The sequence below is a fragment of the Serinus canaria genome, chromosome 5, assembly GCF_022539315.1.
Source record: "Serinus canaria isolate serCan28SL12 chromosome 5, serCan2020, whole genome shotgun sequence".
NCBI classification, from domain to species: domain Eukaryota; kingdom Metazoa; phylum Chordata; class Aves; order Passeriformes; family Fringillidae; genus Serinus; species Serinus canaria.
The window spans coordinates 11,769,679-11,795,926 of NC_066319.1; the positions used below are offsets into that span (position 1 = coordinate 11,769,679).

The 26,248-nt window shown below is 47.2% G+C and overlaps 1 protein-coding gene across 2 annotated transcripts in view; it reads left to right on the forward strand.

Moving 5' to 3' along the window:
- Positions 1–14,909, forward strand: part of LMO1 (LIM domain only 1) — a 59,812-nt gene extending 44,903 nt beyond the window's left edge. For both annotated transcript variants that reach the window (XM_050975379.1, XM_009102244.4), the window contains exons 3-4: positions 9,845–9,970; positions 14,460–14,909. In XM_050975379.1, coding sequence (XP_050831336.1) covers positions 9,845–9,970; positions 14,460–14,565 — 232 coding nt within the window. In that variant the 3' untranslated portion in view covers positions 14,566–14,909. The remainder of the gene's footprint in view (positions 1–9,844; positions 9,971–14,459) is intronic.
- The last annotated feature ends 11,339 nt before the right edge of the window (positions 14,910–26,248 follow it).

A 26,248-nucleotide genomic window follows, 5' to 3' on the forward strand; every position in this document is an offset into this window, starting at 1 on the left:
CGTAAACTCGAACAAACAAGTTTCTCCTTCTGAAGATGAGAGATTAAGTGCTGAGCCAAACAGAAGGACTGAGTCTATCAGCTGCCATGTGGGAGCTGTCACCTTGCCCTTCAGCCCAGCAGTGCACAAGAGCATCCTGCCCCCAGGAGGGTTTTAGAGCTGAAACTTTTCAGGGCACACGTCAAATATCTCAGCTGAAATTCTGCCACACAGGCAGCACTTGCAGCTCCACGTCTGGTTAGGTGGAGTGTGTCCCCAAATCTAAGTGAGGAAGGAGGAGTTTGGCTAAGGGTGAACACATTGAGGTGGAAAAGACAAGATAAGCAGCCTTTGGAAAAATGGAAAGGGTGTGAAAGGAAAGAGTTAACTGTCTTCACTATAATGAAATAATTTTTGTGCCTTCCTTAAAACTGAGTATTTACTAATGTCACAAGCCACCTACTCTGGAAGCATCCTTAACCCTGTCTGTGCTAAGCTGAGAAAAATGAGCTCCAGAAAGTTCAAATTCAACACAGAGATTTCCACCCCCAAATTAGCATTTCTGTTTCTTCTTCTTCATTCTTCTTCTTTCATTCTTTCATTCTTCTTCTTCTTCAGCTCAGCTATACTCTTTCTGTGTTGTGGACATAATTCTGATGTGGCGGTGAAGAATATTTCAGTTCTTGATCTTCCCTTTTTCAGGAAGCCTTTTATCACAGTATCACAACTGGGTCATGCTAGATACTATCACAGGGACCCCCAGACTCTCAGGAGAACTACCTCCAGGAATAGTTTTCTTTCCAGGAAGAACAGCTGCATTATTTTCTGAAGTATTGGTTTGTACTTTATCTTCTGTGCATTATCTTTTCTTTATCTTGTTTGCACCCAGCTTGCCAAGTGATCTAGGTCTCTCCATCTGTCATTCTCCACTTCATTATTTATCACTTGTCTTTGTCATTTATGGTCTTGAAAAACTGTAGTGTTTGTGATTTTTTCAGGGGGAGGTTGTTTTTGGTTTTGTTTTGGGTTTTTTGTTGTTTTTTTAAATTTGACCCTGAAGATAGATATTCAGCTTTATTCTCTATGTTCCAGAACCCTGCTAGAAATACTGAGCTGCACAGTGTTTCCAATTTACATTTGCTTTTTGAGACCTATGAGCTACCCCATGTTTTGTCCATTTAATAAGCACTGTATTGATTTTGGTTTATTCTAGTTTCATAACAAAAATAATGTGTGGCATCAAATCAGGCATGTTAAAGTGCCAAAGGACAGCAGTATTGATGCTGTTTGGTTTAGAAGGACCTTTTTACCACTGGAGTTGTAGAGCACTTTCTTTCTTTCCTTGGTTTATCCCAAGAATGCTGCTTTGAGGTGGAAAAGCTTAACCTGTGATTTTCCCACTGGCCCTTAAATGATGTGAACTTTCTGGGGCACACCAGAAGCCTGTGCTGGAGATGGAAAAGAAGCCAGGCATTGCAAACTCCAAGAAGTGGCCCATGTCCCATCTTTGTGAAGAGAGGGCAGTTCCTGACATGAACCATGGAAGGCAGCAGTTGGGACTCGTGTTTAACCATGGCCATGCAGCTTCTGTCCCAGCACCAGTTGGGTCTCTGGAACAAACTTTTGTGCCTGGAAGGTGCCTTGTAACACCTCTGTCTCCCTTTTTAAGGTTGGAATAGTTCCTGGCCTGACAAGGGGGAAGTCTGTTGCTGTTTGTTCCTCATGGTTAAACTGTGAAGACTTCTGTGGCCTGTACATTAGGAATTTTCCCTTTATCTGAGTTGAGGGTGTTGGAGCTTTGACTGGTTTTTGTTGGGAAGAACAGTAGAATTGCCATATCCTGGGAAAATTGTCTAAGACTCAGCTAGGAAGGAATAACATTAATTCTGTCCCAGCATTGTTAATTAGCCTTCAGCTGTATAGGCAGCTTTACAGCTATCATGGCTTGTATTCTTACAAATAAGTAAATTTAGACTATACTGGGGTTTTTTGAGGGGTTCTGCTGAATTCCTGGGTCTATTCCCTTGATGCTAAGGAACCTTTTCAATCTCTGAGAATAGGAATAAGGGCATTGCTAGCAGTCCCTTATTTATAGAAGTATAAAGCAATTTTTTTACTTTAAAACATCTTGTATTGGCTTCTACACATAATATTTCTTTCTTTCTCCATTCTAGCTATTAGTTCTATTAATAGAAGGAGCTGAAGTTGCCATCACAATCTTCTCTACTGTCTGTTCCCTCCTGGTAATTTGAATTTTTCTTCTTAGTGAATTAACCATTCCCATCATTATATAATTCCTTCACATTAGTAGTTTTTAGAGTCTCTACCCACATTTTTTCCTCCTTGTTAAACAGCTCACGGTGTTTGGTCTCCTAGTCAAATTTTAGCAGAATCCATCCCTAAAAATAACTTTTCATACTTCACGCTGTGGTTGCACCATCAAGGGAGCGCTTTACCTGGAGAACAGCGAGAGGAATTCAGTCAGAGGGCTCCTGGAATGTTTTGTTGTCAATTTGCAGCTCTGGGACCCTCCTGAGGGCAGGTGTGGATGAGCCACAGCCACGGCAGGGACTGGGGCCAGGGATGGGCTTGTGGCAGAGGGTCAGGACAGGAGCAGTGCCAGCTCCTTGCCTGCTGTGGCAGCGTCCCTGTGGATCTGGCTTTGTCCCAGGCCCTGGGAGCACGGTGGGCTGCCAGCCCTGTGTGCTGATCCCCAGTGGGTTTTCAGCAGAAATCTTTCCAGCGTGTTCCAGGAGCTGCGAGCAGACCACGGCCCGATCATTTGTTTCAAAAGATAAACTGTCGTCATTGCTTGTGAAGGAACATTTGTTAACCTTCACTTTTCATAAAACACTTTCTTGCTCATTTTTTAATCATGAAAGATGAAATTGGATCTCGAGTTGTTATCCTTGTGGTATCACCTCAGTCTCCAGCTGTGTCTCGATGTATCTTTCAATACATTTCATCTCAGCAAATAGATTTACCATTTGTTTCATAATCGCCGTTCCAGCATTCCTACCTCTAATTATTTTTGATAAGCAAATGCTGCTGAAGGAACTGCTTCTGGGACAGAGCAGCTTAGCATGCAGGCTCAGATGGCTCCTCGCAGCCCCCACGCAGCGACGCGTGTTTGTTCCGAGGCATAATTAAACATTCACCAAGCTCCGCTTCACAGGGACGGGCTGGGTGTTGCATCAGGATTTCCCGTGAGGAGCTGACAACTTAAATTTCACTGTGAAGTGCTGATGAAGAACGTGATTTTTCCTTTCTACTCAGCATGGTGCCCTCACACGAGCAAAGGCGAGTCGGGCTCGCTTTGAGAGGAGCAGAACTGTTGCTTCTGCGTGTTTGATATGCTGGTGTTGGGAAAGTTTTTCATCATGTAAACTGATTGGGGCCTTAATTAGACTCCAAAGGAAGCTCAGAACCTGCATTTAAAAATGATGGTGAATCAGTGAAAGAGAAGGGCTTTCCGGGAAATCCTGATGCTGTTCTCAGGGGGTTTCATGGCAGTTCCTTTCACCCACTTTCCCACATGTCGGGATCAGGGCTGCAAACTCAGCATGGCATCACTCTGCACGTGGTGTTGGTGCCTCCAGGGAGCAGAGGAACCCTCTGCATCCCACCTGAGGGACAGGGACCTCCTGGCAGGAGTGCCATCCCTGCCACCCCTCAGCACTGTCTGTGTCACAGGGGCCTGAACTCCACCCTCGGCAGCTCCTACTTCCAGTGACTCCAGTGCCAAGTCCTGGGGTTTTTGCTCTACTCCAGATGTCCCAGGACATTAACTCTGTCAGTGAATCACTTTAGGAGCCCTTTAGGTGAAGGGTTCTGTATCTGGCAAATAGGCAGGGTTGAATTTTCTTGTGTGAGAAGAGCACAAATGTGGGTGCCCTGCTCTGTTGGCACAGGAGGACGTGGACAAATTCCCTCCTTCTGGTGGCCTTCCCCAAATCAGTGGCAACAGCCCTGAGCCAAACCACTAAGCCATGGCTGGCTGTGTGAGAACAAGCCTTTGGGAACTGAGATGTGTGTGCCCCCGTAGGCAGATTTTAAGTTAATCTCCCCAGGACATCACTAATGCTCAGAATGTGGCTTTAACCTGCAGAAGTTGCAGCACATTTGAAGCAGGATGGAGAGAATTTGGGATATTTTTCCCTCTGGAGAAGCACAGTGTGCGTGTATGCACTGAGAGCATGTCCTGCTGGATTTTCAAGGGACATGTTTAGTGTGGGAAGGAGAGGTATAAATGCAGTGTGGCTGAACAAATGGTGTCTGCTCAGAGCCTAAAAATGTCACTAAGCTGAAGTGCTGCTTTTGCCTCGCAATAGGGAGCATCTTGCATGCTGCATAGGGCACCCTCACTTCTACACTTGGTGTCTGTACAGATTAGGGAGGATTAATTAGGCTCAAAATACAATGTGTCTTGGCAACACTGCTGTGCTTTGTGATGTTAAAATACAGATTTTTTTTTTTCTTTTCCCCCTGCAGTAGCTGGCCCAGGACTTTCTCACAGCCTGTGCCCATACTTGGTTTGTTTGTTTGTTTGTTTGTTGCCCCTTTTTTTTTTTTTTCACCTCCACAACTTGTCACTGAGGAGGAAATCTAATGGGGAGCAATTCTGCCTGGCTGTGGTACACTAGCATGCCTCTAGCACTTTCAGCTTTGCAGTTTTCTGGCTGCTGTGTTTAAACTCTCCTGAGAGGACGTTGTTGCACTTGTGTTGAGCAGTGCCAGAGCAAGGATGGGTTTAAGGTCAGCAGTTTCAGCTACACCACGGGAAAGGCTGGGCCAGGGCAGGAGGTCTTGGATTTCTCCTGCCTGCTCATGGTCCCAACCCTCTGTGAATGCCCACTGAAAATATGGAGGAGGAGGCCAAAGGAGTGAAAATAAGTGAGCATTCAGATGTGTCCTTCAAGTGAAAACAGACTCCCTTGAGCAACCTTGAAGCTCAGGCCCAGCAGTCTCTGAACCAGTGTGGTCACTTGGCCAGGGGCTGTTTTGTACTGGTTCAACTCCCCTGCTGTGCTGTCCTTGAATGCCAAACCCTTTGGCATGGGAGATGTAAATTCTTTGGGACTGAACTTGAAGGCTTCATGAGAGGACAGCTTGACCACCTTCATTAGTATCAAAATGCATTTCCTTTCCTTCAGCTGACATGACTTCCCACTGCAGCACTGACAACGGTGTCCTGGATAGGAGGGTGCACCACCTAGTATGGATTTACCTTGCTGAAGAATCTCCTGTCACTGAGGCTTTCTCTAATATTACACAATGACTGATTACAACAAAGTTGTCTGAAGTTTCTTCCAAGATTATCCTGTTTATCTTTATAAGTGATGTTCAGGCTTTCCCTGCATTTATTGGTATATTCAGTACTCCAGTCAAATCACACTTGTAGCTCAGCATATTTCTAATATCCACAGATGGGAAAGATACTGATTGCAGTATTTAAGAGCCACCCTCACTGAAAAATCAGTTGTTGCTTTGTTTCAAAAGGTAGGGGCAAAATTGTTTCTTTTCATGAGGATGGATTTCAGTTACATTAAGCAAGTTTGGTTCTACAGCAGGCCCTGTTGAAAGTAAGAAATAAACAGCAGCAAGCAAATAGGAGAGGTGTATGGGAAAACCTGTTTCACCTTCTGGCTGGGGAGGATATGAGCATGGAGTTCCATAGCTCCTCTAAAACTTGTATATCCAGATAATCTGGATATATAAATAAGTGGAAAAATATACAGCCGTACATAATATGTACAAATGTAGATATTTATCTGTAGGCTAGTGTTTAGTCCCCCTTCCATTCATAATTCTTATCTTTCAGTGTTGACAAAAACTTTTTTGGGGGGGAATTATCATTCTCCACTCAGCTGTTTGAATTTTGAACTTGTTTTGTTCTTGTGTTTAAAATAACCCAGTTGACACTGCCAACTTTTCCTTTCTGTACCATTCATTATTTTTATGTGCTTGTCCTGCTTCCTCTTTTTTTGTCTCCTATGAAGTCAACCACTCCAAAACTTTTTCTCTTTCTGCAGAAGGGAGATTTTCTCCTTCTTTTTTGATTGCCAGCTGCTATCTAGTCAGACACCAGGCTAGAGGGGGCGAGAAGAAATGGGGACTCTCTCCTTCTAGGCAATGACTAAACCAGATTGTTGTTCCTAGTGAAGACAGAAATAGGCAAACAGGTTCTCAGTTTAGGCCCCCTGAACATCTTGGTTGAACAAAAAAAAATCTGTTAAAAGGTGCTAAACTTAATGTTTTCATATGAGAAGTTTCCCACTGTTTTCCCTACTGTAAGAACCCTTTAACATTCTTTTTCCCCTAAAAAAAAAACAAAAAACAAAAAAAAACCCCAAAAAACCCAAACAAACAAACAAAAAAAAACCCCAACCTGCATGGTGCTGTGACATTCCTGTGGTTTGAATAATTTGAGGTGTACTCACAGCGTTGCTGAGGTCTGGATCACCAAGCACAAGACTGATCTTTAGCCCAGACAAGACTACATAAAACCCATCCTTTGACAGTTGCCTACTGCGTCCAGGAGCACTCCCTTCTTTTCCCATAAATTCATTTGCATTCAGGGCTGCTCCTGTTTGCCAATTAGCTTTAATTTTTACTATACACACTGACATCCATGGCCAATGAGAACAGGGCATAGCAGGGTTTTTAGTGTGCCCATAAACTACAGAAAATTGTCCTTGGACAAACTCCTGCTTTTAGACTGGCTGACAACAATAGGCATGGTTAAGTTCAGGCTAAGAGCCATTAAACATAATTACTACCACAGGGTAAAAGTTTAATTGTGCTAAATTTTAAATCTGCATAGTCTATGCTTATTTACAAGCTGGCTGGATCTTCCTGTTACATAAAGGGGAATAAATCTGTACTTAAAAATTGCTGCCTTTTAACTTCAAAGGGAAGTGAATAAATAGGTTTTTTTAAGAAGAAGCAAAACAACCCCAAACTGAAAACTTTCTGTATTTCCAGCTTCTTTTATGCCAATGGCTCCAAGCTGGTAAGTAGAGGATAAACATCTTCTGATAGATTTTTCTAATGTGCTTCAACTTTGTGTGTGTGAACGTGTGAGAGAGTGTTGCATCTGTCACGAAGGTGTCTGGGGGACAGAATGCAGATCAGTTTGTTCATGTGGGGTTATTTTAAATTTAACCACAGATGGGGCTTGGGGCGGAAGGTTTTTCCTCCTGCTCCTTATCTCCTCTCCCTCCTTCCAATAATGTTAAGCTCCTCACTTTAGGAAGTTTCAGCTCAAGTAGCTTTTGGATCAGGAGATATCAGAGGTGGCAGGTTTTCTACAAGCAAACAAAAAAAAAAAAAAGGGCAAAAGACTCTGTTCAGTTTGCATTTTCTTCCAACAGATTAAAAAAAAGTCATGTTCACTGAGCTACAAGTTACGGCGTATTTTTAGAAGCACGGTGGATACATGGGGCTCTAAATCACTCCCTGAAAAGCAGATTAAAATTAGGAGGTGCTAGAATAAGTGTGAAATGTTCATCTGTTGGGAAAGGGACGCTATGGGGACTGTGAAACTTGATGGAAGAGACAAAGATTAGCACTCTGACTTGCTGGAAGCCACGTTATGTAGACATTAGAAGGCAACACGATTTCAGCTGGACAGAACATAAGCTTCAGATCTTATGCAAACAGTCAAAGCTGTTTAACAATTGGTTTACCCCCAAAACCCCTGAAAGGAGACAGGTGAATACGATGCCAAATACATTTTTCATGTTTCTTAAGCTAACTGTTTAAATAGTTAAGTGAACATCTGTCCAAATTTCCCCATCATTTCCATTTAGAAAAGTCTCCTATTTGAAGGCTGAAGAAAAGCACCTGCTTAACAATGCAAATGGTGCTGTCTGGGGCCCCTTTATTTTGTTTAATCTAGATTGAGCTCCACACAACTGTGATGCTAATGAATAATGGATATTTTATACTTGTGCATGTAGCAGTGCTGGGCACAGAGCAAATCTAGGATTAACCTCCCAGTTTCCCTGCCTAATGCATTTGACTCATTTTTTTGAGTTTGCTGTGACTTGGGTACTCTAAAAACGGATGCCTCGTTTTATGGGAATTGGGGAAATCCTGGCAAAAGCTCTCAGGCTTTGCTGTGCCCAAGTGGAAAGGGGCAGCTAGGCTGAGGAGGGGAGGGATGTCTGGAGTAATGGCTTGATGTGTGAGTGGGTGCTGAATGAGAGCCAGGGTGTTCCAGGTTGGAGACCTGGATGCTTTTCAGTGCCGCATTTTTCCAGTCCGGTCTGCTGGCGTTAGGCAGCCGAGTCCCGTGCCCGGCTGCCTCCCCTGCCTTGCCTGCCTGTGGGGGCAGGAGCAAGAGGGGTCAGCTTGCAGGGAGAAAGGGACTGCCTTTTGCTGGTGCAAATTTATACAGCTGGGATTTCACTCTGCCATTCAGCCTTCAGATGATGGAATCATAGGGGAAGAAATTTTGGTACTCCCTTTGCAGATTTTCCATGCTGCATGAGTGTTTCTGTTTTGGTTTTTGTGATTTAGCTCTGAGGGGAAATGTAGTGCTGTTTCTTCATAGGAAGGCCTGGGGTTTTCCAGCCAGGCTAATGAAAGTGGCCCCTGATACCACTTCTAAAGAAAAATAAGGGTGGGCTTTCTTACAGCTGGAGAGCGAGCTGACTTCGGGAGCACAGCACTAGGAGGATGGGAGAGTTGTGTGGAGGTTTCTATAACACTGCTGGGTGTTTTAATTCACAATTACTGGCCAGTAATAATTAGTATTGATTTGCCTGGCAAATTGCAGGTTTAGAAATTGGTTATAGATTTTCCTGATGCTTCTCATCTGCCTGTTGTGGAATCAGCCAGAACCGATGGCTTGAAACAAACCGCGAGCCCAGCTCTGTCTGCGGGCAGCGGCGCGGTGCGTGCACAGAGCTAATGGCCAGCAGGGATTGCACGTCTTGAGGCTCATCACCCCCAGAACATCATTTCTGTCATCCCCTAGGCCAAGTGACTAACCACATGTGACCAGAGGCTGGGGTGAACCTCGGTGGCACCGTGCCCCTGGCACACTCGGGGTCTGCAGGGACACCTCGGGCAAGGCGGCCGTGGGAAGGATGCCACAGTCGTGCTCCAGTCCCCCGGCAGGAGTCTGGGGAGACAGATAGTGAAAGCCAAGATGAAAATGGCAAAGCTTCCAATGCTGAAGGGCTGTCCTGGAGGGTGGGGAGCTGAAGTGGAACGGCTGAGAGTGCTGCTCAGGCCACCGTGGAAGGGCTTAGCTGGCTCCCGGGAGGGCTGGGGAGGCACAGCCGGGGAGGAGGGCTTGCTCTCTGAGATGCCTGGCGAAATGCACTCGTTGTGCACTCATTGCAAGAGAAGTCGTGCTTTTTCTTTTGAAGCAGCAGGTAAGTGAGGTTCTTCCTGAGCTCTGTTACAGCGCTGCCTGCCAGGATTGGCAAAGTGTGCAGGACTTGTGTGTGCTGCTGCCAGCCTGTCCCTCTGCCAGGCTGTGGCCAAGCACAGCGAGCCCTTACAGAGCAGGACGGGCAGCTCCCAGCACCTTCCCCACTGCTGCAGAGAGCCAGATAGTTTTTGACTGAAATTTTGTGAGCCCCAAAATAGTGCTCTAAGTGTTTAATGCTTTTCTCCATTAGACAGCAAATTAGCCCTAGGCTCACAAGCCAAATGAAGTTTCATCTCGGTGATCGGAGCCTGCTCACCAGGCATTTTTATCCCAAGTTCCTGCACGCTGGTTGGTCAGTGAAATGGAGACTGCAACTTCTATTTATTGGTGCAATACAGTATTTGATACTGCTAATTACACTTAATTAGTCCTTCCACCATTTAATTAAAATGGCTTCTAATGATTGTGCTTCTTTGGCAGGCTCTTTGGTACCACCGGGAATTGTGCTGCCTGCAGTAAACTGATCCCTGCCTTTGAGATGGTGATGAGGGCCAGAGATAATGTTTACCATTTGGACTGCTTCGCCTGTCAGCTCTGCAACCAGCGGTGAGGACACAGTTATTGTACACACAAACTAATTTATACCTTTGCCCGTGAAACAGGGGAAAGGTTTGATGCACGCTGCCCGTCTGGGGCTCACAGCCTGGGGGCAGGGCCGGGGCTGGGCTGCCAGGCTGACCTGGGGCATCCATGAGAGTACCTGTAGCCCTTTTACTGCAAATCCCCTTGGAGCTGGTGGGAATTGGAGGGGCAAGGGGGAGGACACAGACATAGACTGTCCAGCTGCTGCTGAATAAGACATAAGTACTCCAGCGTCCTTTCAGGAGCTGTCCTCTTTGCAGAAGGCAGATGATGGAGAATGGACCTCCTCTAGCAAACTGACATTATCTCACTTAAATCATGTTTCTGACACCCTCAAAACTGGGGGTGGAAGAGAAGAAACATAAAGAGAAGGGAGAGGAAGGAGAAAAATACTCGGGCTAACTAAACTAGGAACAAATCCATTTAGTTGTTGTGTAATTAATAGGGGATCTTGGTGGTGTAATTTTGAGTAGGGCTTATTAATTTCTGCTGGGTGGAAGATGGACATAAGGGAGTATAATAAAGGGCCATGCACAGTGTTTTCACTTGAAGTACCTGTAGCCAGTTGAGTTTGGGAGGGCTTTGAAAACTCTTCCCAGCACCTTGTTTACTGATCATCGAAGGCAGAATTGAAGACCACAGAACCAGATGTGATACTTTGTCACCTTCTGATGCACCCAGCTGTCCATCCTTGTCCAAGATAGACCTGGAATTGCTTGCAGTTCTTACTGCTTGCTTAGTCAGGCTGTAGTGACTGCCCAGGGTCAAGGGCTGTGCTGGTGCTCCTGTTCTGGGTCTGCAGCTGTGTTTCCCAAAGATGAAACTAGGATGCAATGCCTCATCCCATGGGGAAGTGTGAGAGAGATCACAACACTTGTGGGAAGATGGAGAACCCAACTCTGGGAAAGTCAAGCTAAAATCCTGACTTAAACATTCCTTGCTCAGCCTGGAAAAGAGTCCCAGTGGGATCTCTCACGAAGCAGCCATACACACGTGTGAATGCCAGCCCCTGCCAGCTTCCCCCGAACTTGGGAGATCCTGCCCGACTCTGCTCCCGCCGCCCCGCCCGTGGCTCAGCCTGGAGGTGAATTTGGTGTCAGCTGGGCGGTGCCAGAGCACGGCGGAGGCAGATGAGGTGGCTGTACTCGGTGAATTTGGTGTCAGCTGGGCGATGCCACAGCACGGCAGAGGCAGATGAGGTGGCTGTCCTCGCAGGAGGCGGGCGGTGTTCGTTCCAGGTACAGGAGTCCCGTCGGTGCTGTCCCCGCACGGGCGCGGTGGCAGTGCCGGGACGGCAGTGACATCTAGTGGCTCCTGGCCTTGGGCTCGCTGCGGGAGCCAGCGGGATCCGCCAGCTGCCCAGCCTTGTTCTGTGACTCTTGAACACAGAGCTGATCCCACCTCATCCCCCGAGATGCTCATCCCACCAGTCAGATCTGGGATTTTCTCCAGACTCGGGAGAGTGGCGGTGCTGCCAGGCTCAGCCCTCAGGATCAGCTCTTTTCAGCCTCCTGATGATTCCTGGGCAGGAGAAGTTGCTCCCAAATTCCACACCGAACCTGGGGCTGTAAATGTCCTTCCAGGCAGAGCCTCTGGGCTGCACAGTCAGGAGTGCTGCTTGGCCTTGGAGTCTGCAGGCTGAGTATCTCTCATCAAACCCCTGCTTCACCCAGAAAGTCCTAGTGCTGCCTAGTTTTCATTTTCAGTGTTTTCTTTTAAATTTCACCCTTTATTTCAAAGGCTCCAAAGCGCTTCTGTTCCTTCCCTCTTCAATTGCCAGCATGGTCCCACTCTGTCCTTCAGACAGCCTCCAGGGCTGTCACTGCCCAGCAGGAGAGGGCAGGTAATCCCCCCATTCTGGCAGAGTTGTGCTGTGGTGCTCAAGGGATTTGCTCAGTTTGTGAGAGGCTGAGTTGCTCTGGAAGATGGGCTATGTGTAGATTCTGGCTTTTGGCTGAGGTCAAAGGGCTGCCAATTTTTGTGGCTTACTCTGTGGAGATTTGGGCTTGAAAGGGCAGAATGGAAGTGATCCTGTAACAGACGGGACTGCTGAACTGAGAACATGAGATTAAGTAACCCTAAAGTCAAAATTGCAGAGGTGGATGCTAGTTCTGGTTCTGAATTGGAAACCTCACTGGAAACCCTGTCTTGTTCTTCAGCTCTGAAAAGATTTGATGATGAAGACGTTTCCTCAGTTCTCTTCCAGCTTGCTTGCCCTTCTATAGCTGGGATCTGTAGAGAGTGCTAAATCCATCACAGCAAAATCTCTACTATTTTCACCAAGTGTGCAATGATTTCATCACTTTCATTCCCTAAAACATCAGTTTTGCATCAAGTCCTGCACTACCACTCACCGTGCCATGCTTTAAACTGTTCTTAAGTTGTCATGGTGATGGATAAAAGCTGGTCACTGCTGTGACTGGCTGATGGGTCAGTGTTACAGGGTTGCAGGAAATCCTGCTCCTTTCTTGCCACTCTCTGAAGTGTGGGTTTGCTGGGAAGAAAATCACTCTTAAGGAATGACAGAGTAGGTTCAGCACCTATTTTTCCCTGCTGGTAGCTGGAATTTGATTGCCCAGACAGGCTCTGCAGAATCCCTGCTCCAAGCATGGGGGCTGGCAGTGTGAAACTGGGTCTGATGTTTCCAGTTGTGACGCATCAGTTAAAGACATCCCAGTTTACTGGTGGGTTTGCAGGACTGGCAGGTAGAAAGAGTTGCCTTTCCAGTGAATCAAGCCTTTCTCCCAAAGCTTCATGTCACATCAGGGTACCCCAGTAGAGCAGTTCAGTTCCCATGTGCTTGTACACACCCCCACACCTTCCAACTTCCAAATTCTCCAGCTCCTCCTTTGGTTCCTCTACACCCAAAATCAGGTTTGGCAAGAGACAGCTGTTAATGGTGCTGGTGGCAAGAGTAATTTTTGCATTTCTGTTCCTAGAGATTTATATGGCACTTAAGGTGGGAATAGGTAGTGAAAAGCAAGAAGCTGTGTCTGTTATTTCTTGTGAGTAAACCTGCTCCTGGGGAAGGTGGTGTTAAGAAGAGTATGTGCTGTACAGTTTTTACCATAAAAGATGTTAGTTGAAATTAGGAATAATTTTTATCTTTTTAATATGCAGAAAAGGTTGAATTTCAGAACTAGAGCATGTGCCACAGAAGGAAGAATATGGAGGGTCTTCAGTGAAATCCTATAAAGTGTGAACCCATGCCCAGTTCTCTCTGTACCAACTTGGCAAATTAATCAGATTATATGCAGGTGTCCAGCTGGAGAAAACTTGTGCTTGTGCTGGGCCTACAAAGAAGCTCTAAAGTTATCAGTCCTGTTCTTTTAGCAGAAAATACTCTTGTTTTATGGAGATGCTCTGCCTGAAGGTGCCTGAGTTACAGATGATGAAAGCACTTTAGACAAGGAGTAGGCAGTGCCAAAGCTCTGCCTGGGAGCCGGGGGAAATGGGCATTTGAGGTCTGCTAAGTCTCCTGGGGATGGGGTCACCTCCAATGATCTTCCTGTAGATATTTGGCCTTGCCAGAGGCTGGTACCTACCCCTTCCTCTCAGTGCAGAGCTGCCTCGAGGCACAGTGCCTGACCCAGGGTGTCTCTCTGATTTAGGGACCTGAGGCTGATTTCAGACTCAGCTCTAGAGGCAGCCTGTGCTCTGGTCTGTCATTGCCCTGCCACTGTTATGGACAAAAACCAGCCCCTGAATTGGGTGCAGAGAACATTATTTGTTATCTTAAGAAGTAAAGATTAGCTTCTGATTCCTGAGCAAGCAGGCAGGGCGGAAAAAGCTATTGGCTGTCAATTCACACCTCTCCGATCTTATATGTGGAACTTTTTTGACCTTAATGGTCAAATAAAATTGTTAAATATCACAAGCTTCTCTGTCAACTTCAAGACAAACAGAACAATTTACATGGTATATAGAGAGCAGTGCCCTTCGCTCAATGAAGATAAAGGTTACGAGTCCAGCCACCGAGAAATTTCTATTTATTGTTCAGCACTGTACACAAGGGGGTGAGGGAGGACTTAATAGCCAGTCCTTGCCTGGAAATTAGTGTAAATACTGCTTCACCCGAGGGAGCTGTGGAAATGTGGATACCAGCAAAAACTTCAAATAGGCTCCCTGTAATATCACCCGCTTGGCTTCCTGGTTGGAGAGCCCACATCTGTCTGCAGGGACAAATCCCTTAACTGCTCCCACCTCCTCCTGCAGCTGGCACGGGACCCTGCAGAGAGTGGGACCTGCTCCCCAGGCTGCTCCCTGGAGCCAAGCACGGATGTGCCAGGGAAAGGGACAGCAGAACCCTGGGATGGCAAGGGGGAAGCACTGGCAGAGCTGGAAATCAAACTCTGCTCACCAGAGTCACCTTCGGACCCAAACCGCCTCAAACTCTCCCCATTCCCACGTCTGCTCATACTCACACCCACCGACCCTTTTTTCTATCTTCCAGATTCTGCGTGGGAGACAAATTTTTCCTGAAGAACAACATGATCTTGTGTCAGATGGACTATGAGGAAGGGCAGCTGAACGGGAGCTTCGAGTCCCAGGTTCAATAACAGCCCCTGCTTGGCTGGAGCACTGTGGGATGGGCGCTTGGCCGCACGAGCAGCGAGGGCGTCTGTCAGCTTGCCTGCAATATTTTTTTAATTCTTGGTCCAGAGAGGACTATATACATTGTAGTACTTTTCCCCCCCAACACAAAGCAGTTACAATTTTAGATGTACAGTTGTGCCTGCTTAGCTGAGCACTGCATTGCCTGTATGTTTGTGAGTTTTTGGGGTCTGGGGGAGGGCTCTGTACAGTCTGTTTTCTGTATATAAACTGGAACATTTATTTTATGAAAAATGTAATGCAATTTTATTACTGGTGTGAATTAAAAATTATGAATGTTTCCTGGTCATCTTTGCTGTGGTTTCTTCCCCGTGTGGCAAAAGCCTGTATTTCCTGTGCTTTAGCTGAACAGACTGTTGGAAACGTGTACATAGCTCCCTGGAAACCGCATGGATCACAGCAGAGGCAGGTTCTCTCGTAATAACTGGGGGAAATGCTGCTGCAGGGTTGTGGAGCCTTCCATCCAACCACCTGCTTCCCTGTGGGATGGGGGGGAATGAGCTGGGGGCAGGTGGTGGCTGGGAGCCGTCGGCATGGCTGGCGGGGCTGCTGTGCCCTGCTGGGCTGCTGGCTGAGAGGCTCCTTGTGGATTCACACGGAGCATTGCCATGGAATTCCTGCTGGCTGCCTGACTGGTGTCTCCAGTCTGGGCTGCGAGGAACAGGCTCCCTGCAGCCCTGCCAACAGGTGCCTGGGCATTGATCAGAATATTAATTTCAAGGCTGTGCTAGGCAGTGGGATTTTCCCATGGGGCATCACTTGTCCAGGTCAGAGCTGCTGCGGGAGCTGATGTCAGGGCTGGGATGTGACCGGGCGCTGATGCAGCAGATCCCTGCTCCCAGCCCTTTTTGCTTACTCCGTGCCAGGTGCTTTGACCTCCCACGAAATAAAAGAGATCAGATTTGAAGCATCTCCCGGAGAAAAAATTCTGAACTGTGTTCCTGCCGCGATGCTTTGTGCAATGATTTTCAAGGTTATGCAATTCATGTGCAACCCACTGGACTGTATCAAACACATTTCTTTGTATAGTGAGTGTCACTTTAATATAGTGCACCAGTAGCTGTAAAGGATGGCTGCAATTCTATTTATTTTGTCTTCTTGCTTTTTCTTAGATTTACCCCCCTTTCCTTTAATAAATAGACACCGAGTACTTTTTTTCTGATGTGACTTAATTGGTTGCTGGTCCTGGGTCGCTTGTGTGTGTTCTCTGAATTGCAAATGCCAGATGCAGTGCAGCTTGGTGCTGCTCTGCCAGTTGCATGAAATGCTTTTATGTACACCTGTGCTGAATAATGGCTAAGCAGAAGCAAAACACCACCAGACACTTAGCATGTTTCAAAATATTGCCTGTCATCTAGAGCTACTTCAGACATGTGGATTGATTCAGTGATTTTTCTTCACAAACAGATGTTTTGGGTTGGGAGACCCAGTAAAAAATGTGTGGCCTCATCCCTTTTTATTCCCATAAACATGGAATAGCAATTAAAGAGCCACTTAGAGCCGCCTATGGATATGTGGTGTTTAAACTGCTGTTCCATTTTAGTGCTTTTTGGGGTGGGGGGAGGTTGTCTTTTGAGAAACTGTAGAGTAGATGCTCTTTTTGTAGAGGCTATTGGAGGCAGCCACCCTGGGGCTACGGAAGGAGCAGCTTGTTGCCCAAGTGTTTCCATTCCTTGCTGTGAAATGGGCTGCCAGACAGCCCCTGCCCCTGCCTGTGCTCTGGATTGATGGATCCCTGCCTGCCTGCCCATGGGATTTGCTGCAATTCAGCACACAATGGCAGGGCAAGGCTGCTGTCCTGTGGTGAGGAGGGGAGCAATAAAACCAAACCAGAACCACTCACCAAACAAGCTGGAGGGGCTGTTCAGTTTCAGTTCAGATTCCTAAGGAGGGTTTTGGTACCAGTTTAAAAACTGAGTCCTTCAGAGAAAGGTACCTTAGTTACACTGTGGGCCATGACTCAGGAGCAGTGGCTTCCCATTGCCTCCCTGCACTTGCCCTTGCTGTGAAATGCAGGCACTGCTCCCCTGCTGGGGTGCAGGGGCTTCATTTCTGATGGGCAGCCCTCTTGATTTGTCACCATTGCTGCAGATCTGATTCCTGATACCCAAAGAGGAATTTCATGATGTTGGCTCATGCAAAAGCCCCAGCTGGAGACTGGGTGGATGGGAGGAAAGCCTGGGGCAGGACACAGCTTCTCAGTGCTGAATAGGGTGAGGCAAATATCCAATTGTCCTGTATTTTGAAATGAAAAAAGACAAGGGAGAAACTGTGCAGCATCTGTGTCTCTCCTTTCTGTGTCTGCACAGCAGACAGGGCCTACCTGCCACAGCCCGTGCCCCAAAGAGCATAGGAGGTGGGACACCTTTAAAAATAAAAATCCCAGGAGGACAATGCAAGCATGAATTCTTGTCTGAATGCTGCAAATTTGCTTAATAGAAACAAGGGCTGGAGCTCAGACCTGCTCTTGAATAATCGCTTCCACTCTACGGAGCAGAGCACGGAAACCTTTTGATGGTGTTATAGTCATCACTTGGCATAAATATTCATTCAAGGAATCAGAGCAGAGTAAATGGCATTTTAGCTGCTAATAATTTAGTATTAGCAGATAGCCTTTTTAGTGCTAAAGATAACCACTGCTTAATCAGTTTAGTGACCACTGGCATATAGTCTGACATTTCAGCCTGTGCCTCAGTCCCCGTGTTGAGGACACGGCTGCCGGTGACCCCTCTGCCCAAGCCTCCATCGTTCCCAATGTCAGCCCCAGCTGCCAACTGCACTCAGCTGGCTTTAACTTCTGCATTATCTGCCATTTGCCTCCTTATCTTAGATCAAAGAGGAATTTTAAGTTCATACTATGGATGTTAAAATCTAGGATCTTCTGTCTCTTTCTCTTTTTGTGGTCGGGGCTAATGGCTGATCACAGCACAGTCTGATTTTGAGATTAAAAAACAAGCCAGTGTTTAAAGGCAATCAAAATCTTAGGCTTCGTCTCCATTCATCTTTAATGCTGGTGTAATTGCTGCACAGATTCTGGCTCTTCCTGCAGACTTAATTTATTTTATTTTTGGAGCATGCCCCTGTCTGTCAGAGGGATGTTATACTTCCCTGAGCAGCATTAGCGCTATTGAGCACTCCGCCACCGGCAATCCAGCTCACCCCATTTCATATCTTGCCAAACAAGTTAATCTAATATTAACAGCGGTTTGTTACCTCGTTGTTAGCTTAATTTACTTTACAAGAAATGCTATATTTGCATTCCATCCCTCTGTCACTGGCTTGTGAGCCGCGCTTCCCAAGGCCAAGAAGGGATGGCTCGGTCCCTCGGCACGGCGCTGCCACACGGGGGAGGGGGCCATCACCCCAACCAGGCATCTTCCCTAATTGGCCAGGGGGGATGTGGGGAGCTGGGAGGAGGATTTCCAAAGCCACAGAGCAGGTCCTGGAAATGCAATATTGGGAGGAGCACAAATGCCGCCGCTGCTCTTCCAGTAATAGAGCTGAGTGGTAGACAGCGGCTTTCCCTGGTGGCAAACATACACAGGAATGTCTTTAGTAGGGAAATCAGAAATGTCTTTGGTATTTTGGCACGAGGGCAGGCATCTGCAACACCAACAGCTCCCTCAGGCTTTCAGGGAGTGCTCCCTCACCAGCCCCTCCACACCCCAGGGGCTCACCCAGGTCTGTCTGTCCGCCAGCACGGTGAGGGCCCTGTGCCTCGCTTCCAAATCTCTGGGGTCAGGGAGCCACGAGCAAAGTCCTGCAAGCAATCACTCAAAAGCCACTTCCCCAAATGATCCAGCAGCCCCATGGAGCAGATGTGCTTGATGGGCAGGGGGATGGAGCTGGGGATGCCCCATGGGGTGACGTCAATGATCCGGTACCTGGGGCTGTCCCAGCTAGGTCAGGGAATGTGGAGTTGTTGGAGGTGGAAATGGCTTTCCAGTGAAAGCTTCTGACTTAATTGCTCATTTGCTCACTCTGTGTCCCATTGCTAAACCCTGTCCTTGTTTATGGAGCCCTGGCCTCCCACCTCCTCCAGCAGCTGCTGCCTTCCACTGCTTAATGAGAGGGAATGACCCTGTCTGGGTGCCTTGCTCTGGTTTAACAGCAAAATGCTGAAGGATGCCAATGACAACTCTGGCCAGGCTGAGACATCTGGCAGGGCAGTTTTGTGGTGCTGAAGGTTTTCTGTGAAGGTCTGAGAGAAAGCAGGGCTGGAAGGACCAAACCCAGAGAAACAGCAGGAAACAGAAAGGTGGAATTAGGTAGGATATTGGCCGTAGATGAAATCACCAAATATTGGGTGATCTTTGTGAGCAACTGGAGGACAAGTGCCCAAAACAGAGAGAGCAGTTTTGCCACAGAAGCTCTATCAAGCTCCTCATAAGTGATGTAAGCATCGATTTCCTCTGGCCTGCCTCTCCCTCTGCAGCTCACATGGGGATTTTTCACCCCCAAATGCTTCCCTATGCACTTTGCCATCCATGTCCATCCCAGTGGAGTTACATAGAAGCCTTTCAGTGGTAATAGAGTGGCCATCAGTGCTGCTCAGAAATGCTGCCACCCTCTGAGGACAAACCCTGGTGACAGCCACCCTGGAATGCTCCTCTTCCCTTGGCTTCTGGTCCCATCACAGTGGTGACTCCTCAAGCTGTGCCCTCCAGGTGGTGCCTCAAGGGCAGGGGATGTTCAGAACACTGTCCAGGGTGTCCCTGTCCCCATCCTCCAGCAGCAGCTCTAGGAGGGGCCCCAGGCCTCAAGAATGGCTTTTCAGAAAGTCTGTTTTTCAACCTAAGTAACCCCTTTAATGGTCAGTGCTTGGGTTCACAAGGAGGAACTTCTGTTTGCAGTTTGGTTTTCTGAGAAGAGCATATCCTTGTCATCATTTAGGGGTTTTTTTTAATTATTATTTCTTTAAATTCTTGCTGAAGAGATCCCAGAGATGCAGTGAAGCATCTTGCCTTGGCAGCACACACAGTGTAGTCACAGCAGCCCTGGGGGGCTGAGGCAATGACCTCTGGCAGAGGAGGAGGAGGAGGAGGAGGAGGAGGAGGAGGAGGAGGAGGAGGAGGAGGAGGAGGAGGAGGAGGAGGAGGAGGAGGAGGAGGAGGAGGAGGAGGAAAGGTGCCCCAAATCTCAGCTGGAATACAAAGGTTCAGGACACAACATCTTCCAGAGCAGGATGCCTTGCCTTGCACCTCAGAGGAAGCTCTAGGAAATGCCATCCTTTGGCAAGGCACAAACATCAACGCTGTGTCTCGGTGGTGGCCACAGTGACAGCCCAGGGGCTGCTCCTGGCTGCCCTGAACCAGGTCCCCTCACCCCACCAGGGAGCAGCAGCCTCATAAATAATTCCTCAGTGCAATGGCAATGTTGTAAAACATGAATATTTAGTGCATGCATAATAGTTGTTTATTCATACTTAAATGTCAGCTGATGAAAACATATCTAAAAGGCTCCATTCCTGGGGAAGCACAGGCAGCTGGAGGAGATGGGATGCAAACTCACTCTGGTTTTTGCCACACTGAAACCCAGGGCAGCAGTGATGGACCCCTGCACTCTCCAGCTGCAACATATTCCTGCTCCCTGGGTGCCAGACCTGGGGGAGCCAGTGCTGTCACACTCTTAGCACATCCATCTCCCACAAAGGGAGGGTTTCACGCTGGTGCCAGAGCTGAATTTGGCTAAAGCTCTGCCAGTTTGGGGTGTGCATTCCCAGCAGGGGCGATGGGGTGGCCAAACCTTTGCAGGACAAGGATGCTGTGGATGCAGGGATGTGGCCAAAGGTGCAGGCAGGCAGTCCCCCCTCCTCCTGCCTGTCTCCTGCCCACTCCTGCTCACTAGTATGAACATTCCTCACTTGGGAAGGGGGCAAAAAAAATAAAAAGAGAGAGAAATGAATTATCAGTAAAGTAAAGAAACACAAACTTATGAAGGACAATTTTTTTTGCTGTCAATACACACAAAGAGACAAAAATTGGAAGCTTTTGAGGAAAAGAAATGCGTCTGAACTTCTGAGAGAGCGAGAAAGTACTGAAAAGCCCTGCCATGCCGAGCTCCTCTGAGGTAACTTCTGTGCTTGGAAAGAATATTTCAGAAGACATTTTATTCTTTAGAAGATGCCAAAAACGCAAGACTTGGCACTTTAACAAAACAGAAAAAGGAAAACACATAATCTTCTTAACTAGTAAGTCTTTGAGCCCAGGATCACATTGTTGCCATATAATAAAAAGGGATGTTATGCAGTAAATTGGGCAGTTAAGAATTCTGTGCATACTCAAAATCGTGACATTTCAAGGACAATAAAGTTGGCTGGCTCGTGGCCATTGGCCATACGAACAGAAAACAAAAAAATGGATTGTCAGCTGGTTATTCATACCACATTACAAAACAAGGCTCCCAACAGGCAAACACTCTTTATTGCTTGTGTTTTTTGCTCCAGAAATATATTTTTTAATTAAAAAAAAAAAAAGAGTTCTCGCAGCATTCATCTTACAAATGTTAACCCCTTAAAAGACAATTCTGACATGCTTTGCCGCTGGCTTTTCCACTTTATAAATGTTCTACAGACAAGGAGAAAAACAGAAGGAAAAATTTATTTCTCACATGGCATAAGTCTCTGTTTCTTTATGGGGAGAAAAAAAAAAAGAATTGGAGGCATTTGAGACAGCTTTTATGCTATTAATCACATGGGATGCAATTAATCATGTGGGATTAATCAGTTTTGATTTTTGGGGCGTCTGACTTGAAATCATCCCCGGAGAGCCGTTTTCCAGAGCAAACACAGGATCTGTGAGTGTGTGCCAGGTGATGTCCCCAGAGCTAGTCCCAGTTTAGTGATGGGCTGTGGAGTGGGGCTGGTGGCACGGATGGTGGCTCAGGGAAGGGGACCTGCCGTGGGCAGGGCGTGTTTTGGCTGTGGCTGTGTAACTTTAGCTTGTGTGTCACTTCAGCCTGACCTGCAGGGCTGTGCAGGCTCCCCGAGGGCCGTGCTGTTACTGCAGTTGTTACACACTGTGCACAGGCAATGATCCCTGCCTCTCCGTGGCTGCATTGCCCACGGGCAGCGATGCTGCTCCTCCCGTGCATCCCGCAGGCCCTGCTTCTCCAGGTTCAGCCAGGAATGCTGAGGCACATCCTGCAGGTTTCTGACATGCTGCTGTGTCCTTCCTCTGTCTCTAATTGTCCCAAGGAGTTGTGCTGGAGCAGCTGCAGGTGGTTTGCAGTGAGATGATCAGGGCTACACCTTCTGCAGGTGGTGGTAGAGCTCGTTTGGGGTGAGATGCTGTGAGTCTCTGCTTGGAACAGGTCAGTGGGTTTTTTCTGAGCTTTTGTTTGGGCTGGAGAAAGTGCAGGATGTGTTTGCACATCCTGGGCAAGGGAGTGAGCCTTGAGAGGGGGAAGTAGTGTACACATGGTATGTGCTGGTGCTGTGCTGTTCTGGCTTCTTGCTAGAGCTGCAATAGTATGTAAGGAAAGGAATGTCAAATTGCTGGTTAGGTCACGTCCCCTTGGCTGGAGGACAGGTCTGCTGTGAGAGGGAATGATGCCCCTGTTTGGTCACAAAGCTCCCACCCCCTCCTGCTGGGTTGTGGGAGAGAGACTGAGTCAGGCTGTTCTGGTGAGAGTTTTTCCCCTCTGTCATTTAAGTGTTGTCCTGACCACAACCTAGGGGAGAGGCTTGGTCAAAAAGGTTTCTATAAGTGATTTTTGGAAACTGCTGGTTGTTTGTTTGCAGAAATGGCACTGGGTTAGATCCTGAACTAATGTAATCAAATTTGCTGCCTGTCAAGTTACTGCATTTCTCTCATCCTCTAAGTCCTGGGTCAGCTCCCTGCTCTTCTGTAGTAGCTTCCACTTTCTGTGCCACTGGTTTCCAAACAGTCCCCTTGCTTGCTCCTTCTGCTTCTCCCTCTCAACTTCTTCAGCATCTTTTTCACAGTGTGATTTCCTCAGCCTTTCTTTCGTATTTTAATCTACTTTTGTCTCTCCCTTGGCCCTGCCTATATGTGTTGTTTCCCGTATTTACCTTGTTTTGATTGCACATTCTGTGGGACAAAGCACAATGCTGCCATTTTGTGGATAATTAAATCCTCCTGGTTGTGGTCCAGCCAGTGGGACAACTCATGCAGGAGGGTATAAACTGCCTGGATTTGCATGCAGAGCCTGTCATCTGCTGTGAATCATTTTGGGATGCTTTTGCATGAGCGAAGCTGTTTAAAAATAAATTGTATTGTATTAGACTAATGGAAGATAATAAATTCAGTTGGTCTTTTAGCTTAAAATTCATCAATGTCTGGAGCTGGAAGGGGGAAGGAGCTGGAGGACATCGAGCCATCCGGCAATTAATGGCCAGGAGCTCGGCTCTTGCCAGGCTGCTGTGGTGCCCAGCAGTGTCTCACTGCTCTGGCAGCTTGAGGGTAGCACAAGCACTAAACCCCTCTTAAAAAGGCAAAAAACTACCCCCAAAAAATCCTCCCTTCTTTTAAACATCAATTAACAAAATATCCTTTCATCAAAGCCTGCTCCAAGTGGCACTAGGCAAAGGGCTTATTCCAAGATCAAAAACCTTTGAATTACTGAAGCCTTTCAACCCTGATGGCATTTGATGCCCCCATGCTACAGCAGGGAGAGCCCTTTTTTTTTTGGGGGGGGGTGGGGTGTAATTTGCCTAAGATCAGAACACTTCAGCTCTGCTCTGATTTTGGCCCACAAATCCACCAGGGTGGGAGAGGGGTTGCAGACTCAAGCCTGAAGCTTGTGCAGGTCGTCACTGGGCAGAAATTGGGGAGAAATTTGGGGAGAACAGATCACAGACCTGTCTCTGTGCTGCCTCGCTGCTGTGTCACAGGGCTCCTGGGACAGTGTCCCTTGCAGGGACAGGTGCCCTGTGGCTCCATCCTGGCCTGGGGGTACTGCAGGCAATGGATTTGTGGATATTTCTGTACATCACCACCCACTCCAAGTGCTGCTGCCCCTCTCCCGTGCCCCCGTGTCCGTGTGTCCCAGCACAGGCTCCTGCTGGTTCCCTGCCCTGCTGCAGACAGACTGCGGCACCAGGTGGCTCCAGCACTGTCACAGCCCCTGGTGCCAAGCCCTGGCTCTGGCACAGGGGCCTCTCTCCCACCAAGATCCAGTTGCTTTTTCCCTCTGTGTGGATGGTGCCTTCCCGTCCCAGTGTTGTTGGGAATTTGGGGTGATTCTGGTGACTTTGCAGAACAAGGAGGCTCTCACCTCCTACCAGCACGTGGAGGGAAAGCACTTTATTAGTAGAGCAAATATCTCACAGTGAATAATTCCTTCAACAAGCACAACTCCTATTTTTACTATCTGCAAAGGGGCTGTGCTCTTCCTGAAACTGCTGGTACTCAGAATTAAGAGAGTTTGGGGGTTTTCCCCTTTTGGTTTGGGGTGTGTGAGTGTGTTCTGGCTGTGCTCAGGCTGTGCTGGCCAGCTGCAGTGCCTCACACCAATTGCCTCTCTGGTACTGCCAGAGTAGCCCAGCACTCTCCCTGTGCACAGCCAGGACAAATTTCCTAGAAATGTCCTAATTCCTTGAAAATATGGCAAAAGCCAAGGCTGGTGTGGAGAGGATTAACATTCACCTAACAAAAAAGGCTCTGCAGGCAAAGCTTGTGCGCTGATGGATGGCGAAGGCAAAAGCCCTCTAAGCAGGGCTGCTCATGTTTAAACTCACCTGAGTGTTTGAGAAAGTGCCCTGGGTGCATTTTTTTTTTCTAGTAATTTTTATTTTCTTATGTTTGACCCAATACAACTGTTAGTTTTCTTTCACGTTTCCAGTGAGGAAGCCAAGAGTGTAATTTATGGAAGGAAAAGGTGCAGCAAATAGAAGCTTTGGCCTCTATAAAGTACTCCTGCCACTTAAGGAGCCACTTGATGAATGGAACCTTTGGTTGATGTCATTTGCTGGCTTTGTGAGCAGCTTCTCCTAAAGTCTTGCTTTGAGAGCAAGACTTTAGGAGAAGCTGCTCACAAAAAAGCATATTTTAAAAAGTGTGTGTGTGATCTGGACTCTGCTGTTACAAGTGGCGAGGGTCAGGGTCCTGGAAACTCAACTTATGGCTGATAACAGGATCAAGCAGCACTGTGGTAACCTTCCTCCTTCAGCTGCCCCAAACAGCATTTGCAGCAGGAGATAAAGCTGTGAGAAGGCTGCAGGTACAAACACACCGTGCTCTGAACCTTTGCTGTCTTTCCTTGCACACAGACCACTGGCAGGGCTCATCTGGCCAAAGTTAACCCTGTCCACCCATGTCCCAGATCAGGGTCCCAAGGGGATAACTTGGCAGGGGCTTTCTCAGCAGCAAGGTGTGATGGGCAGCACCTGCTTGGCTATGTGGTTATGGCTGGCTACACCACAAAAATAAAATAAGTTCAGGTTTTATCCCCATTTGCAAAAGCTCAAACCAGTGTCCCTTCCCCATGGCTGGAGATGGTCTGACACAGGAGGAGCCTCCAGGGCTGCTCCAGATGTGAGAGGAGGAATTTGGGATTAGGGTTCTGCTCCTACCGTGTTCTGCTCCAGCTCCTCTCACGTTGTTGGCTCTGCCCTGAGTTTTTCAGGGATTTCTTGCAGAGCAACCACTGCTGTGGTGCAGACCACCTCCAGTGCCACAGGAGCATTCCCTGTGTGTGGGGGGCACAGGAGCCACACCTGGGGCTGTGCAGCAGGTAAAGCTGTACCTGCAGTGGGATCACTGCCCTGGTAAATTACACTGCTCAGGAGTTCACTAGATCAACTTTCTAGTCAGCCCAGGTCTTCTTTTTTTTATTATCCAATTAACTGTACATGCTAATAAGAAATTTTCTTTTTATATTAAACCGAGCAATTCTTTTTTCTCTGCCTGGAGTAACATAAATTGACCTTTTCATATATAGCTTCAGTGTCCTGGGACTGATTTGTGGATATATATTGCTGCTTAGAAAGGCTGTAATTTACAAGTGATTGTTTGGAGAGCTTCAAATTACCACCACTCATATATATGGATATATAAACAAAAATTGAAGCTTCTTGGGACATTCTACATAAAAAAAAATTTCTTGGGAAGAAAAAGGATTCTCAATAAAAATAATAATAATAATAAAGCCCAGGATTTTTTTATATCTATGCCACTACATAAAGTAGGGGTAGATTATTTCAGTCCTTCATTTATATTTCAACATTTCTAGACCATCTCCTCTAACATTTTATCTTTTTTTTTCTTCCATCATATATAAATAAAATCATCCTATATTCCATTCCTGCTGGATTTGGGGTGAGGAGGTAGCAGAAACCTTGCTGCCCAGCCCTGCCTGTTCTCTGAGAAGAATAGGGATGGGAAGGATTAGCTCCAGCTCCCTTAATGAAATATCACTTCAGCTTCTAAGTCTCTCTCACAGAAAAGTACATGCATGCACCACGAGAAATACTTTGGGAAGCTGCTCCTGTTTTTTATGGCCCTGCTGCTGGGAGCTGCTGACAGTGTCTGCTCTCAGCAGTCAGGCTGTTAAAGCCACATACCCTAAAGTCCCTGTTTTACTTTGGAAGGTGTTCCTATAAGGTTTTTTGGCTTTCCTGGTCCAAGATAGAAAAGAAATCCAACCAAAAAGCAGGGTCAGCAGGAG